Consider the following 16461-nt stretch of genomic DNA (forward strand, 5'->3'; position numbering starts at 1 on the left):
TTTGGATTCTGAGGTCGGGCACTTCACCTAGTCTACCCGAATTCCTCAGCTTGCTTCGTTCCATCTCCTCTGGTGAGTCCTAATCGCTGTCAGCCATATCTGGGTACCCATATCGCACCTACCACAGGGGTGATAATCAGGACAATGATGCTCCCTCGAGCTCGGGGCGAGCCTGGGAGCAGATCCCGGAGGCCTCTGGCGATGTAGCGTCTACTTCTAGTGGGAGGGAGCTCGACACTTTCGGCCCTTCCTCCATGACAGCGGAGAGACTCAGGTCTCTAATCCGCTACTTTCGCCTCCCTGGGGACCTGGTCTACAGCCTCCCTACTGGCAACTTCCCTTGGGAGCATGGTCCCAATGACATAGTAATCTTTCAGGAACAGCTCGAGGCTGGCTTGCGTCTCCCCCTGCACCCCTTGATAGTGGAGGTGCTAAATCATTTTAACGTCACCATTGACCAGCTTCATCCCAACGCCATTCGAAATATGGTTGGGACTATATCTTTGTGTTACGAGTACTGTCTTCCTTTGGACCTTGATATTTTTGCCTCTATCCTCTGTATAAAAAATGTTTCTCCTGGGGTTCCTCTGGAGAGGCGCTTTTACTATCTCTCTCTCCGTCCCGGCTATAAGCTCTTGTACGAGCTGCCGAACAAGATTCCCGCCTGGAAGCGGGATTATTTTGTGGTTCGCAACCCTGAGGGGTGGCCCTTCCCAACCGCTTGGAGGGGCGCCATCTAGGACCCCGAAGCCGAGCTGGACCTTGAAACTCGGAAAACGATGCTGTCCTGGGCATCGGTAGGCTTCCTCTGCTCGGACTACTTGACCGAGGAGAAGCTCGTGCAGGCCGGTTTGAGCCCGGGTAGGTTGTCTTTTTAGGTCGTGTGGTTTCTGTAACGATGTCGTACTCACATTCGCATGCATATATTTCATTCTTGCTGAACTAATATTGATGCTCTTCTTGGCAGCCATCATGTCTAGTGCTGATTCGCGCTGCCTTCTCTCGAGCAGCCAAAGGCGCCATGCGAAGAGGATGCGCCCCGACCGGACTCCTCCCTCAGGAGGTGCTGAGTTCGGGTCTGCTGAGCTGGTTTTTTCCTCCCCTCCGCCCGAGATTCCGGCACCCCCTCCCGAGGGAACTAGCGGGGTTGACTTCGGAGGGGATGAGCTCCCTCATCAGGGGGAGGCTCCCTGTAACCCCCTCCAGCCACGCCCTTACCTCCGGTTCCCAGTAGGGAAATGGAATGGGGTGAACGATTACCTCGTGGCTCACCGGAGGAGCCGGAAGGCGATTACTAATGATGAGGTCGCTCAGTGGGGGAATATGGAGCCCGGGGACCTCTCCGCATTTGCCTCTGCCCATTGCATGGTGGTAAGTGACCTTTTTCCCTTTTTCTCTCTTGTTTTGCTCCTCTCCGTTGTCCTCTGATCTTCTCTTCCGTCGGCAGGTGAATTCCGCCATCCATGCCATGGCTCTCTAGACGCACATCCATCGCGTCGACGCCCTCGACCAGCGGGCTGCTAACAAGAAGCTCCAAGGCGAGCTCGACCGGATCCGGGGCGAGCTCCATCACACCCGCAAGGGGAGCGAGTCTCAGGAGCTGCTCGTCCACGACCAAGAGGCTCAAATCGCCCAGCTTTCTGAAGAGAGCACGCGTTACAGGGAGGAATCGTCGAGGACTGCGGTGGAGAGGGAGCTCCTCAGGCAGCAGGTGCGGGACTTGGAGTCCACTCTTCTAAATCGGACTCAAAACTTTGATCAGATGGTGGAGGCTGAGCGAGAGAAAGCGGTCTGGGATTTTAAAGACTCCCAGGAATTTCAGGACCTCCAGGCAGAGTATGGTTCGGGTTCGTACCGCTCTGGGTTTAAGCTTTGTCGGTGGCTGGTTCGGAAGTTCTCCGGACTCAACCTCGACGGCATTACCATGAAGGGTCTGTCTCCTGAGACGGCGGACCAAGCGGAGGAAGAGGAGCCTGACTCTCCAGAGGATGAGGAGGCGGATCCCTGAGGCGGTGTTTCTCTGGACTTCTGGTGGCTTCCGGGTGCCGTAAACCCGGTCTTTCACAAGTCTTTGGTTGGGCGGTTGTGCCCTGTGATAGTCAGACTTTCCCGAGCTGTTTAGCTCAGTTACCGCATTTGTTATTTTTCTTCTCTCTTTTTTTTTTTTGAAGTGACAATGAAAGTTCTCCCTTTTTTCTTCCAAGTATGATGTGCTCTCTTTATCTTTGCTAAGGCGATCTCAACACCCAAGCTATTAGAGCTACGTACCCAAAGTAGAACTCCTCGATAATTGTTTCCTTGAACTGTTCCTTAAACCATTTTAGGCATCTTTATGGTGCACGATAAAGTGATTACCACGTGTGCCCGAACTATATGCTAGTTGGTTTTTCTCTAGTTCGATCATCGTACTAGAACAAGCTATTCTTGGTGGGGTTTGAGCCTGAGCTGCTTACACTCCTCACTTGAAGTTCGCCCATGTCTTTAAGACAACTGGGTCTGATTGCGTCGAGATCGTGTTAGCCCGGCATTTTGGCCCTTAGGCTCTGGGAGTGATTTATAGTTCACTTTTAAAGTTCGTCCGTGCCTCAAAGGTTACCGAGTCTTATTGCGCCGAGATCGTGTTAGCTCGGCATTTTGGCCCTTAGGCCTTGGGAGTGGCTCGTGGCCTGCTCGGTTGTTACAGATAGTATTGTCTTAAGTTGACAATATTCCATGCCCGAGGTACTTGTCTCCCTTCGAGGGTCTCGAGCTCATACGTTCCTTCCCTGAGTACTCGTTTCACTCGGTAAGGTCCTTCCCAGTTAGGCCCAAGCTTGCCAGCGCCGGGCTCAAGTACCATAACCTTTCGAAGAACCAGGTCGCCGACGCAGAGGTTCCGCTTCTTGACCCTGGTGTTATAGTACCGAGCTACTCTCTGCTGGTAGGCTGCAGTCCTGATATACACGAGGTCCCTTCGTCGAGTAGATCGAGGTTGGTACGGAGCTCGTTTTCATTCGTCTAATCATTGTATGCTTCTAGTTGTAGCGTAGGCACCTCGATCTCTACAGGGATCACTGCTTCGGTGCCGTAGGTGAGATCGAAGGGTGTTTCTTCCGTGGCGTTCTTCTCCGTCGTCCGGTAAGCCCATAGGACGCTAGGTAACTCATCTGCCCACAACCCTTTAGCCCGGTCCAGTCGTGCTTTCAGTCTGCGGAGGATGGCTCTGTTCGTGACTTCTGCCTGACCGTTTGCTTGAGGGTGTGCGACCGAAGTAAAATTCTGTCGGATTCCCATGTCTTGGCACTAGTCTTGGAATTTGATGTCTTTGAACTGCTTGTCGTTGTTAGAAATCAATACCCGAGGTAATCTGAAGCGGCACACGATGTTTTTCCAAAAGAAGTTTTGGGCATTCCGGGCTGTGATTGTTACAAGGGGTTCAGGTTCCACCCACTTGGTGAAGTAGTCCACTGCTACTACTAAGAACTTCCTCCTGTCTGTTGCTGGCGAGAATGGCCCGAGTAGATCGGCGGCAGGTTGGTGGTGAATATTGGCGTGCTTCTGGCATTTGTTGCTTTTTTAACAAGCTCAATAGCGTCTGCCTTCATTGTTGGCCAATAGTACCCTTGTTGAAGTGCCTTCTGGGCGAGGGCCTTGCCCCCCAGGTGTCTGCCGCACAATCCCTCATGAGTGTCGCGGAGTACATGCTCGGTTTCGGTAGGTCGCAAACAATGCAGATAGGGGAGCGTGTAAGATCTCCAGTATAGCCGTTCGCCTATCATGACATATTTGGCTGCCTGGCGCTGCACCCTTCTGGTTGCATTGCGATCTATGGGGAGGGTCCCGTGTAGCAAGAAGCTCGCGAGTGGGTCAATCCAGCTCGGCTCTGCTTAAACGACGGGAGCAACCTCCTTTCCCCCCCCCCAAGAGAATGCTAGGCCGAGGCAAGTCCTCTATGTACACGGTTCCCATGGTGATGTCGCTGGCGTTGGCTAATCTGGACAGGGCATCGGCCTTAGTGTTCTCCGACCTTGGGATTTGCCTAACAAGGTGTGACTAGAAGTTGAGCAGGGCCTCTCTTACTTTGGCTAAGTAAGCTATCATGGTTGGCTCGCGAGCTTCGTACTCGCCGGTGACCTGGTTGACCACGAGTTGGGAGTCGCTGCAGATAACGATGTGCTTTGCTTTTACTTCTCTGGCTAGGGCCAGTCTAGCTATCAACGCCTCGTACTCCGCTTCATTGTTAGATGCCGCGAACTCGAAGCGTAGCGCATACTCCAGTTTCGTGTCACTTGGGCCGTGCAGAACTATTCCGGCTCCGCTGCCCTGTTGGTTCGAGGAGCCATCTACGTGAATGATCCAGGGCTCCTCATCCCAGCTCACGGTTGGCCAAACTAGGAGAGACGCCGCACTGGCTGCTACCTCACGAGGTTCGGACTCGACCGGCCTGGGAGCTTCGGGCTCACCCAAGCTGGGAGCCTTGTGCTCAACTGGCCTGGGGGCTTCGGAGCTGAATGTGCATTCAGCTATGAAATCTGCTAAGGCTTGGGCCTTGATGGCAGTTCGCGGCTTGTACTGGAGGTCGTACTCGCTGAGCTCAACGGCCCACTTCGTCAACCGACCAGAGACCTCGGGCTTAAGTAAGATTTGCCTCAGAGGCTTGTCGGTGAGAACGATAACAGTGTGAGCCTGGAAGTACGGGCGGAGCTTCGGGCTGCAATTACCAGTGCGTAAGCCAGCTTTTCTATCTCTGGGTATCTCGTCTCTGCTCCCTGCAATACTTTACTAACATAATAGATGGGTCGCTGAACCCGATCTACCTCTTTTATTAGTACCGAACTGACCACTTCGTTGCTTACCGAGAGGTACAATTCTAAAATATCACCCTCCTCGGGCCGGGTTAAGAGTGGCACACTAGCGAGGTATTTCTTGAGCTCGTCGAACGCGAGTTGGCAGTCTTGGGTCCATTCGAACCCTTTTCTCTTAATTGCCTTAAAGAACGGCAGACAGCAGTTCGCCGATTTAGACATGAAGCGGCTTAGGGCGGCTATGCGGCCATTCAACCTCTGAACCTCCTTCAACTTCCGGGGTGGTCTCATATCTAAAATGGCTTTAATCTTATCCGGGTTGGCCTCAATGCCGTGCCGGTTAATGATGTATCCTAGGAACTTGCCCGAGGTCACACCGAATACACACTTGTTTGGGTTCAGTCTCATATTAAACTTACGCAAAATTTCAAAAACAGAATGCAAGTCTTGTATTAACTCATGTGAGAATTGGGTTTTGACGACCATGTCGTCTGCATAGCATTCTACTTTTCTGCCGATTAACGGCACAAACAACTTATTTACAAGTCTTTGAAAGGTTGCCCCTGCGTTTTTCAACCCGAAGGGCATAACCTTGTAACAGTACAGACCGAACTCCGTGATGAAGGCAGTCTTTTCTTCGTCCGCTGGGTCCATCTTGATTTGGTTATAGCCCGAATAGGCGTCCAAGAAACTTAGCAACTCGTGCCCTGAGGTCGCATCCACCAAGCGGTCAATTCTGGGGAGTGGAAATGAGTCTTTTGGGCAAGCCCGGTTTAGGTCGGTGTAGTCGACGCACATGCTCCACTTGTCGTTGGCCTTCTTTACCAAGACAGGGTTGGCCACCCAGCTAGGGTAGTGGACTTCTCTTATGAAGTCAGCTGCGAGGAGCTTCTCGACCTCCTCGTTGACCGCTTTCCACCGCTTCAGGGCTAGGTTGCGTTTCTTCTGTCTAACGAGCCTAACTACAGGATCAGTATTCAGGTTATGAGTTATAAGGTCGGGGTCTATACCGGGCATCTCTGCCGCGGAGATGCACCAATTTGAAGCTTACCAATTCGGATCATAGAGGTTCCCGGACGGAAGCACCAATCTGAAGCGTCCTAGTCGGATCGGCTGCTAAGGTCGGGACTGCGACTGTTTCTTCCATGGGCGCGGCTTGTTCTTCGCTTTGCTCCGTAGGCCGCTCCAGTTCGAGGCTGTTGGCCACCTTGGTCTTTCCCTTCAGGGCGGCGACGTAGCACTTGCGGGACTCGAGCTGGTCGCCCCGCGCTACCCCCACACCGAAGTCTGTTGGGAACTTCATAGCCAAATGGTAAGTGGAGACCACCGCCCGTAGGACATGGGTGATCAGCCGACCTATTATGGCGTTGTAGGGGGAGAGGGTCGCGACCACTAGGAAGTCGTGTTTGAATCTGACCACGCAAGGCCACGTGCCGACTTCCACAGGTACTGTTATCTTTCCAAGGGGCCGGACTTCTTCTCCGCTGAAGCCCACCAAAGGGGTGTCCGCAGGCCTCAAGTCACTTTTCTGCAACTGAAGCTGATCGAACGCGGCTTTGAAGAAGATATCTGCCGAGCTGCCTGAGTCAACGAGTACGCGCCTGACCTCGAAGTCGTTGATCCTCAACTTTATAACAAGTGCGTCATCATGGGGGTAGTGTACTCCTCGCGCGTCATCTTCTGTGAAGAAAATTGGCTCTCCTGTCCTCGACCGCTTTGGAGGGTTCTGCTATTCTCGGGCGGCCTCACGAACTGACGTCCGAGCCGCTGCTGAAGTACAACCCGCAACGATCAAGCCTCCCACTATCATGTGGATGGTCCCTCGCACCGGCCTCTCTTCTGGAGGCTGCCTCTGTGGTTGTTCGGCCGGCCTGCTGCTGGACTCGGGAGCATACTTACCGTGCTCCCCTTGCCGACCTGCTTTATTATTACTATTACTATTATTATGCACAAATTTTCTTAAATACCCGCGACGGATGAGCTCTTCAATCTCGTCGCGGAGGGTTTTACAATTTTCGGTACTATGACCGTGATCTCTATGAAAACTACAGTATAGATTCTTGTTTCTTTCATTGGGATTCCCCTTCAAACGAGGTGGCCACTTCACATACGGGGCGTCCTTGATTGCCATCAGGATTTCGGCCCGCTTCGCGTTCAGTGGGGTGTAATCAGTTCGGTCCGCCACAGGAGCTCGGAACGACTGATTTGGCTTTGCCCCTCGACCTGCGTCCTTTTTCCTTCGGCTGTCCCCTTGACTGGAAGGCTCTCCTTCCCTCTTCCTCGGTGGCTATAAACCTGTCTGCGAGCTTAAGGAATTCGGTTATGGTCTTTGGTTGGTTGACGACCATGTGCCACTTGAACTCCTTATGTGCCACAAGCGTCGTTGAACCGCTTGATGTAGCCCTGGATGGACTCTCCCTCTCTTTGCACTATGCTGAGGAGACTCTCTTCAGTTTGCGGACACCGCTTGCTGGTAACGAAGTGGGACGTGAAGGCTTGTGCGAACTATGCCCAACTTCTTATCGACCCAGGTGCTAGGTTCTGGTACCACGTACGGGCCGCTCCCCTAAAAGTGGTGGGGAAGGCCACGCACATGCACGGCTCGCTGGCTCTTGCCAGGTGCATCTGCGATTGGAAGGCATCTACGTGATCATTTGGGTCGAACGACCCGTCGTACTTGTCAAGAGGGGGGAGCTTAAAGTCTTTAGGCATTGGGACTGCCAGGAGCTCGGGAGACAGGGGGGATTGAACTGAAAGGATGGGGGCCTTGGCTTCACCCGAGCTTACTTCTTCTTTGCCTCCGAGCTCGGACAGGTCGTGGGTGGCAGACCGGCGAGCTCGGCGGCGACGTCTCTGCTTCTTGGCGGGCTCGACATTCGTGCTGCTCACTTCTGTACTGTTAGGAACGGTGTGTGCAAGAAGCAGCTCAGGCCGCTGGTGATGGCTACGGACAGAGGGCTCCTGCTTGGAGCCTGCAGCTAGGATCTCGAACCGGTTCTCTAAGAACGGGGCACCGGGCTTGGAGGGCTGGGATCCTTCTGACTTGACCTCCCGTGGCGAAGCCGGAGTGGTCGGCCTTTCCTGCCTGCTGCGGGAGGAGGCCTGGCTCCTTGGAGGGTTCCGGGGGGCCTTTCTTTGGCGGGAAAGGTGCTTCTGTTGACGATGGGACCTAGCCTGCTGCGAGGCTGGGTGTCGAGGAGGGAGTTGCGATTGCTGAAGCTGAGGTTGCGGTAGCAGGGGAAACTGCTGCTGATACTGGTACTGAGAGACCTGGTGCAGCACGTGCTGTTGATAGATCTGAAACTACTGCATTTGAACCTGCATGGCTCGCATGCACTGCACCAAATCTTCCAGCTGGTTCAGGCTGGCCGTTGGGGGCACAACCGAGGGTTCAGTGAAGGTCGTTCCGACTGTGGTAGGGAGTGGAGCAACGATGGGTGCCCCTGCAAGAGGCACGTTCAAACTAGGGATCCCGTCCACTGAGAGGGGGACGGTGAACTGTCCGATATAGACAGTAGGGAGCTGGGGCTGTTCCGTGGAGTTATTCATCTCCGTGCTTCGTCCGATGTTGCTAGAGAAAGCCATGAGCGTTGAGTTTTTCGGAGAGTAAGAAGATGCGAAAGTTTAGAGGAAGGCTTTTTGAAGCGATTCCCACAGACGGCGCCAATGATGCGGCGCGATCCGGTCACTCCTAGCTGGCACCTACGTGGCTCCTGGAAGGTACCTGAGATGAGGAAGAAGTGTCCCTGGGGGGTTTACCCGATGGGGATACTCCGATGCTTAAGTTAGTACTATGAAGGAGAGGCAAGAAGGAGACGAAGGCTAAGAGTGCAGATAGCGCGTTCTCACTATACTTGAGAGATTAGAGGTCTCTAGAAGAAGTTTCTCTTCTGCCCTGAGGGCTTTTATAGGGACACTCACACTAGGTCGGGCATAACCGCCACTGGGCTCCTACCACAGCCATTACTTGCCAGGGCTGCGCGGGTGGCCGTTGTGGCGTACACCTCGCCCGGGTTTGTGACACGTTTCCGAAGTGGCAGGCACGCCTTTACCTACTGAGAGATGTGACGCAGACTGTCGAAAGGACTGGGACTGCGCCATCAGTAGAGGATATGGCGCAGTCTGACTAGTATGGTCTGTCAGTCGGAAGCTTCCTGAAGAGCGCTAGTGCGGCTTGTCCGCGAGCTATTTTGCGGCAAGCTTGGAGCACTCTAGTATTACCCTTAGTGGAATTGGTCCTTGTAATAACTTGTCTGCTAGGGAACTCGGGCGAGTTAATAACTTTAGCTTGTGAGCTACAGTTGCCTCGGAGTATCTCTTCAAAGATAGCCCGGGGAGCCCGGAGTTCGCTTCGCAGCGGACTGCTTCGTGGGCCCGTCACTTGGTCGCGCCGGGCTTCGATGCTGGGCTGTCGCTCTTGCCAAGTCAGTGCCTACGTGTCATCGTTTCATAGGTTGGGTCAAATCATCCTTCATCAGGGAGGGTTGGTTTCTGTGTGTGATATTAAATTATTTTTTGAAGGTCTCCAATCTATTTTTTTCTTACTGTTGAACTGTTTGAAGTAAAATGGAGAGTTGGAATACCGAGATGAAATCTACTAGTACTGTGGGATTGGGTGTTGGAGGTAATAGTGATATTTTTGGGTCTGGAATCATTACTACAGTAAAACTTGATGGTACAAATTATTTGGAGTGGGCACAATCAACTAAGATGGCTATTGGTGCTCGTGGAAAATTCGGGTATCTCACTTGGGAGGAGAAGAAACCTGATACAGACTCTTCCCGATGGGTGCAAGAGAATTACATGGTAATGTCTTGGCTATGTAATTCTATGTTACCTCATATTGCAAAAGTTTCCTATGGGATAATACTGCTAAGGAGATTTGGGATGAAGTGATTGAAACCTACTCTCAAAAGCAAAATGAAGCCAGAGCCTATCAGTTAAGAAATCAGGTGATAAGTATGAAATAGGGAGAAAAACCCCTTGTTGTGTATTTCTCCATGCTGAAAACCCTATGGCAGGAAATGGATCACTTAGAAACTGTGGTATGGGAAAGTGTAAATGATGTAGCAACTTATCACAGATTGGTAGAGAGGAATAGGGTTTTTGAGTTCTTGGCGGAGTTGAACCCTGAATTTGACATTGCTAGGTAGCATATTCTTTCTAGGGAGGGTGTAACACTCTCTCAGGCCTATGCTTGTCTCTGGAGAGGAGAGTAGGAGGAATGTAATGCTGAGACAGCCTGGGATTGACCAGTCGGCTATTATTGGTACAACAAAACCTAAGCCGAATGGAGACAAGGGGAGTAGTGAGACTAGAAGGGAAGATAAGAAGGACTTGGTGTGTGATTATTGCAAGAAGCCTAAGCATACCAGAGACACTTGTTGGAAGCTTCATCCAAATCTTATGCCTGCTCGGATAAGAAACAAGAAGGGAAATGCAAATGTAGCCACTACAGGAGACTCTTCAGCCCCTCTCTCCCAAACTGATTGGGAATCCATTACAGTAGCAGCAGTGAGAGAAGACTTGGAGAGGTTTGGACAGCTTATGAGTAAGAAAGATTCACCCAGCTCTAGCCTTCTAGATGGATAGCAGAATGCAGGAGCCAACTACACTACTTCCTTTGCACATGCAAGTAGTTCATATGCAACTGCAAATCTTGCATCCACTTTAGGTAAGGAGGGACCTCCCTGGATTATAGACTCAGAAGTATCTGAGCATATGGCTAATGCCCCTACCATTTTTAGTTCCTATTAGTTGTGCTTTCGCAAAGACAGAGTCTCTACAGTAGATGGTTCACATATGCCCATTGCTGGGAAGGGGACAGTTAGAGTGACCAATGATATAAATCTGTCTTCTGTTTTACATGTACCTACACTTCATACCAACCTACTGTTTGTTAGTTCTTTGACAAAAAATTTGAATTGTTCTATGACCTTTCTTCCTGGTAATTGTGTTTTGCAGGATTTGGAGTCAAAGTAGATGATTGGGAGTGGTCGTGAGGTGAATGGAGTCTACCTTCTGGATGAGATTCCGAGACATCAGGGTCATCATGTTAGAAGTAGCAGTAGTAGTGGGTCAGAGTCAGTGAACCAGATTATGCTTTGGCACAATCGCTTGGGACCTCTTTCTTTTAGTTCTTTGAAATGTCTTTTCCCAAAGTTGTTTGAGTCTGTTCAATTATCTACTCTGGAGTGAGAGTTGTTAGTTAGGAAAACATTGTAGACAGTCTTTTAAACGAAGTAATAAAAGAAGTACTTCTGCTTTTAATATTGTTTGCACTGATGTATGGGGGCCATTATCAAATCCCTTCCATGGGAGGATTCCGTTACTTTCTCTTGTTTGTGGATGATTATACACGATATTCTTGGATATATTTGATGAGATCACGTGACGAGGTTCCTAACTTAGTACGACAATTCCACCAGATGGTTCTCACACAATTTGGAGTGAGAACTAAGGCTTTTAGATCAGATAATGCCAGAGAGTACTTTGAGAAGGACCTAACCACGTATCTCTTAGAACATGGTGTAATTCATCAGAGCAGTTATGCACATACACCGCAATAGAATGGAGTTGCTGAGAGAAAAAACAGACACATTGTGGAGGTGGCAAGGAGTCTTATGGTGTATGCTTCAGTTCCTGTGCAGTTCTGGGGAGATGCAGTTTTTACATCCATACATTTGATTAACCGTGTTCCTTCATGGACTTTGGGGTTTAAGGTGCCATTTAGCCTTCTTTTTCTAGATGGAGAGATATTTCATATACCTCTAAGGGTTTTTGGTTGTGTTTCTTTTGTTCACATTCTTGGCCCTCATCGCAAGAAATTGGATCCTAAGGCCAAGAAATGTGTTTTTCTTGGGTATGCTCAGAACCAAAAGGGTTATTGCTGTTATGACCCAATGTCGAAGAGCAGATTTGTCACTATGGTTGTTACCTTTTTTGAATCCACATTTCTTCTCGAGTGGTTCTCCTCAGGGGGAGAGTTTTGGGGAGAAGAACTCACAATCTGTTCCTCTTCTTGTTTCTGTGGTGCCTCCATCAGTTGAGTCAGCATCTACTTTAGTTCAGCCAGCACCTGCACCTCCAATTTCATTACCTAAGCCACTACGGGCAGCCTCACAGCAATATCAGCGCCGGTAGATGATGGTTGACTCTACACATCCTCAACCCACACCACTCTCTGTCAGTCCTTCTGAAACTTCGGATTCTGCAGATACAGTTCCAGGTATTCCCTCTTGAGCCTGAGCCTGTTATGTTTTATGATGATAATGTTTCTGTCCCTAACACCATTGTTGCAGCTGATCCCACTGGCATTGATCTTCCCATTACACTTCGTAAGGCGAAGAGAAAGTGTACAGCCCACTTCACTTCACACCATCTTTCCTACAGTGCCTTATCACCCTCCTATCGTGCTTTTCTTTCTACCCTGGATTCTGTGTTTATACCCAGGAATGTTACTGAGGCTCTCTCCAAACCTGAGTGGAAAACAGCCATGCAAGATGAGATTGATGCTTTGGTCAAAAACCAAACTTGGGAAATAGTTGATCTCCCCCCAAACAAGGAGACGGTCGGATGTCGATGGGTATTCATAGTGAAGTATAAGGCCGATGGCAAGATAGAGAGGTACAAGGCAAGGTTGGTAGCAAAAGGGTATACTCAGACCTATGGTGTTGATTATCTGGAAACCTTTGCACCAGTAGCTAAGATGAGTTCAGTTCATATCTTTTTATCTCTAGCAACCACCTATTCATTGCCCTTGTTCCAACTTGATGTCAAAAATGCTTTTCTCAATGGTGACTTACAGGAGGAGGTATATATGGACATTCCAGCAGGCTTTTAAGAAAATGTTGGTAAAGGAAAGGTGAATAGACTCAAAAAATCTCTGTATGGACTGAAACAGTCACATAGGGCTTGGTTTGACAGGTTCAGAAGGGCACTTATCCGTTTTGGATATACACAGACGAAGTCTGATCACACCCTCTTTGTGAAGAGGAGAGATGCGTTGGTGTCAATTCTGATTGTGTATGTGGATGATATAGTGGTGACAGGAAATGATTTGGAGGAGATTGATGATCTCGAAAAATCATTGCAGCAAGAATTTGAGACCAAAGATCTTGGTGAGCTCAAATACTTCTTAGGGATTGAAGTTGCAAGATCCAAGCATGGGATCTTCATTTCACAAAGAAAGTATGTACTTGACCTTTTGCGAGAGACTGGGAAGCTGGGGACCAAACCAACAGACGCTCCTATTGATCCAAATCACAGAATTAATGGTGTGGATGGTGAATTGGTAAAGGATGTGGGGAGATATCAAAGAATGGTGGGCTGACTACTGTATTTGTGTATGGCACAACTAGATATTTCTTATGCTGTCAGTGTTGTGAGTCAGTACATGCATGTTCCATGGGTTCAGCACTGGGAAGCTATTGAGAGAATACTTGCATATCTGAAAAAGCACCCTGGCAGAGGCACTTTTCTCAAATCATGAGAATCTAAAGCTAGAATCCTATACAGATGCATACTAGGCAGGATGCTTAGATGACAGGAGGTCTACATCAGGAGTGTGTACCTTTGTAGGTGGAAACTTGATCTCTTGGAAGAGTAAGAAGAAAGCGGTTGTGGCAAGGTCAAGTGCAGAGGCTGAGTATAGATCCATGGTTCATGGTGTCTCAGAACTTCTTTGGGTTAGATCTTTTTTGAGTGAAATTGGGGTGAAAGCAGAGGAACCTATGATGTTATACTGTGACAATCAGGCTGCAATCAATATTGCCCACAGTCCAATTCAGCATGATAGGACAAAACACATTAAAGTTGATAGACACTTTATAAGAGAAAGGGTAACAACCGGAGATGTTTGTTTGCCTTATGTCTCTTCAGAGTTGCAGTTGGCTGATGTTCTCACTAAAGGGGTGGCAAAGAACAAGCTTGAACATGATCTACGCAAGTTGGGAATGTGTGACATTTACTCCCAACTTGAGGGGGAGTGTTGAAGATTAATTAGTTTTATGATGTTTTATGTTATGTGAGTCCAAATTTTATTATGTTTTTGAGTGTTATATATGCTGTTTTATGTTTTTCCGCCCTATAAGGGCATAGTTGTCTTTGTACTGTTCTATTATTTTAGTATAAATAATAAGTGAAGGGAGCGGCCAGATCATGGCTCTCTTTTCTTTTCAACTTCTCTTCTTCTCCTTTTCTCTTCAAGAAACTACTTTCTTTCATATTTTTTAATTCAGCAGATTCCTACTAATTTAGATATGGTTGTTAACCTGAAATTTGGAAACAGCTTATCAGTATGTGCCCGGGGTAAGGCTGCATACATCTGCCTCTCCCCAGACCCCACATTGGCATGAGCCTTGTGCATTGGGCTGCCCTTATGTTAACTTGAAATGAAATTTTTTTTCTATGCAGTCTCTTTTCTTTTGGTGGCACAACCATAGGTACCAAAAGAAGGTAAACAGTAACGTAGCCAGCCATCCATTACATGGAATGAGGGAAGATCTCCTCTGTCTGTTACATCCATTTATAGCTAGAGAATGAAGGTTTATAGGGTCGAAGAAATAGAAAAAAGAAAAAATCTAATAAAAAGGATGCTTTCTCTCATATTCTATTGTTTTAGAAAATTTTTGGGCTTAAAGTCAATCTAGGGAAGAGTTATTTACTGGGATTAACTTAGAGGCTCAAGAAGTGTGTGAGTATTCCAGTGTGTTGGGTTTTAAGTTGTTATCTTGGCCCACCTTTAGAGGAAACCCAAGGGCATTAGATTTTTGGAACTTTGTACCAGATTGCCTTGCTAAAAAACTGCCAACTTGGAAGAAAAATTACATCTCTAGGTGGTCTAATTACACTTATGTCTTGTCCATGTTACCTTTCAAACTTCCCAGTCTTACAGGGTGTCTAGGAGATACCATCAATCGACCCACATGTAACTACTATTTCTCTCTACAGGCTTGTCAGAGATGAAGGCATGGTCAGTGTCCTGACTACCTTTCCTGCATTGTAAGGTTAAGTCATTTTTAAGATTACTTTGTCATGCAAAGTTGATGCATGTATTTCGTAGACATTAGAAAATGTTGTCATTTTGTGAATCTCATATTCATTAACCATCATTATACCAGATTATGATCTCAACTTACTGGTGATACAGCTGATTTCTACATGTGATCCATCATCTATATGATGATGTCATAGTTTGTAAAATGACTATATTATTTAGGCTTCTCCAACTTAATGCAAATTTTTTGTAATACATAGTTATATCTGCTGCCATTTTTTAACTGTAACATTTTAAATAATGAACAACTAACAACTTCTCTTGTGAAAAAAAGAAAGATTTGCATGCAGTGTCTGCTGTGCGGAAACCTGATCAAATTCTGGCACAAAGTTCAGAACTATGTTTGGGGGCCTCAGGAGGATATCCATCAGTCATGAATTTTTCAAACCAATTCCGTGACAATAACTTTGCCAGATCTGCACTCCCTGTTGATACTAATCAAATGGGGATGGTGAGAAGCAACTATGTTTCGACACCTTATTTTTCAGGGAATTCTGGTAAACTGACAATTCTATTTGATTATACTTTTTTTATTGATTCTCCTACAGCCCTGTGTCTTTTCTGTTTGAGGATGTAACTGGAGAGTGTGTTTTCTAGGAATGACATTCTAATTACCACCAAACTAGGAACTTGCCATTGAAATGTTAGTTTATGGTCACTCGTGTTAATTAATATATTGGAACTCAACCTCCTAATTCTCTTCCATGGTAACAGGGAATAATAATTTATCATTGAAGTTATTCCTAGAAGCATGATGAGAATGAGTTTCTCATTTTGCAGGTAGACCTCTGGGGACTATGCAGAAGCCTAAAGGAAGTGTTTCTGTCATATAAGTTGGAATTTTTGGAAATTGCCATTTTCTTTGTAAGGGTGAAAGGTGATTTAACATTCCCAGTTTGTTAGGGGCTTGCTTTTGTCATTTTGGCATTTCATCTTTTCTAACCTTTTAAGCCATATTCTTGTCACATTGAAATTGTGAAACAGGATTTTTCTAGCTGGACTACTCATTTATTTGATGAAAATAAGTCGAGCTTCTTTAGTAATGGTAAGCCTTGGAGTATTTCGATTCATCCTTGGAACAAATGGCGGGAAAACCATATGCATTGATGTAGGAATTATGGTAAAGTTCAGAAAGAAGAAAACTATTTGTCCTCAATTAGGTTGGAGCTTCAGTAAAGCCAAGTAGTTCCTAAAAATTTGATGATTCGCCATCTCTTCTAAGTTCTACCTGCTCCTTTTTCTTTGATTATCGGTTCACTTGTTTCTTCAAGCTTCCTTCTTTGGCATGAAGAAATATACGATCTCAACCAAATATAATCAGAGGTTAGTATTTTCTGAATGATCAATTGAATATTTAAAAAAAAAAAAAAAAAAAAACAAAAATCCCAACTGTTAACTGTATGTAGATCTATTTTCCTGTCGAAACTAACCATTGTACTTAACAATCACGATTTTCTGCTTCCACTCTTAGAGGGCGCGGCTAACTTGTATGGAGTCCTTACATTTAGGTGGCATTTGGTTAGCCTTACCTTGCACATACAGAGTCTGTGTGTGTATGTACTTTTTACTGGGTGTAATTTACTTGATTTCAGCCACCCACTGGGGTGCGCCATGTGGGCA

General features: G+C 47.6%; 1 protein-coding gene across 6 annotated transcripts in view; it reads left to right on the top strand.

Annotated features, from left to right (window-relative positions):
• Positions 1-16037, top strand: part of LOC104588932 (uncharacterized) — a 74898-nt gene extending 58861 nt beyond the window's left edge. For 5 of the 6 annotated variants that reach the window (XM_088900646.1, XM_010247063.3, XM_088900649.1 and 2 more), the window contains 2 exons: positions 15116-15338; positions 15622-15911. In XM_088900646.1, the coding sequence (XP_088756772.1) occupies positions 15116-15338; positions 15622-15674 (276 nt within the window). In that variant the 3' untranslated portion in view covers positions 15675-15911. Of the gene's footprint in view, positions 1-15115; positions 15339-15621 lie in introns of all 6 variants that reach the window. The other variant, XM_088900648.1, reaches the window with a different exon arrangement.
• Positions 16038-16461: the final 424 nt, after the last annotated feature.

Source organism: Nelumbo nucifera, chromosome 3, assembly GCF_055504915.1.
Source record: "Nelumbo nucifera cultivar China Antique chromosome 3, China Antique-T2T, whole genome shotgun sequence".
NCBI lineage: Eukaryota > Viridiplantae > Streptophyta > Magnoliopsida > Proteales > Nelumbonaceae > Nelumbo > Nelumbo nucifera.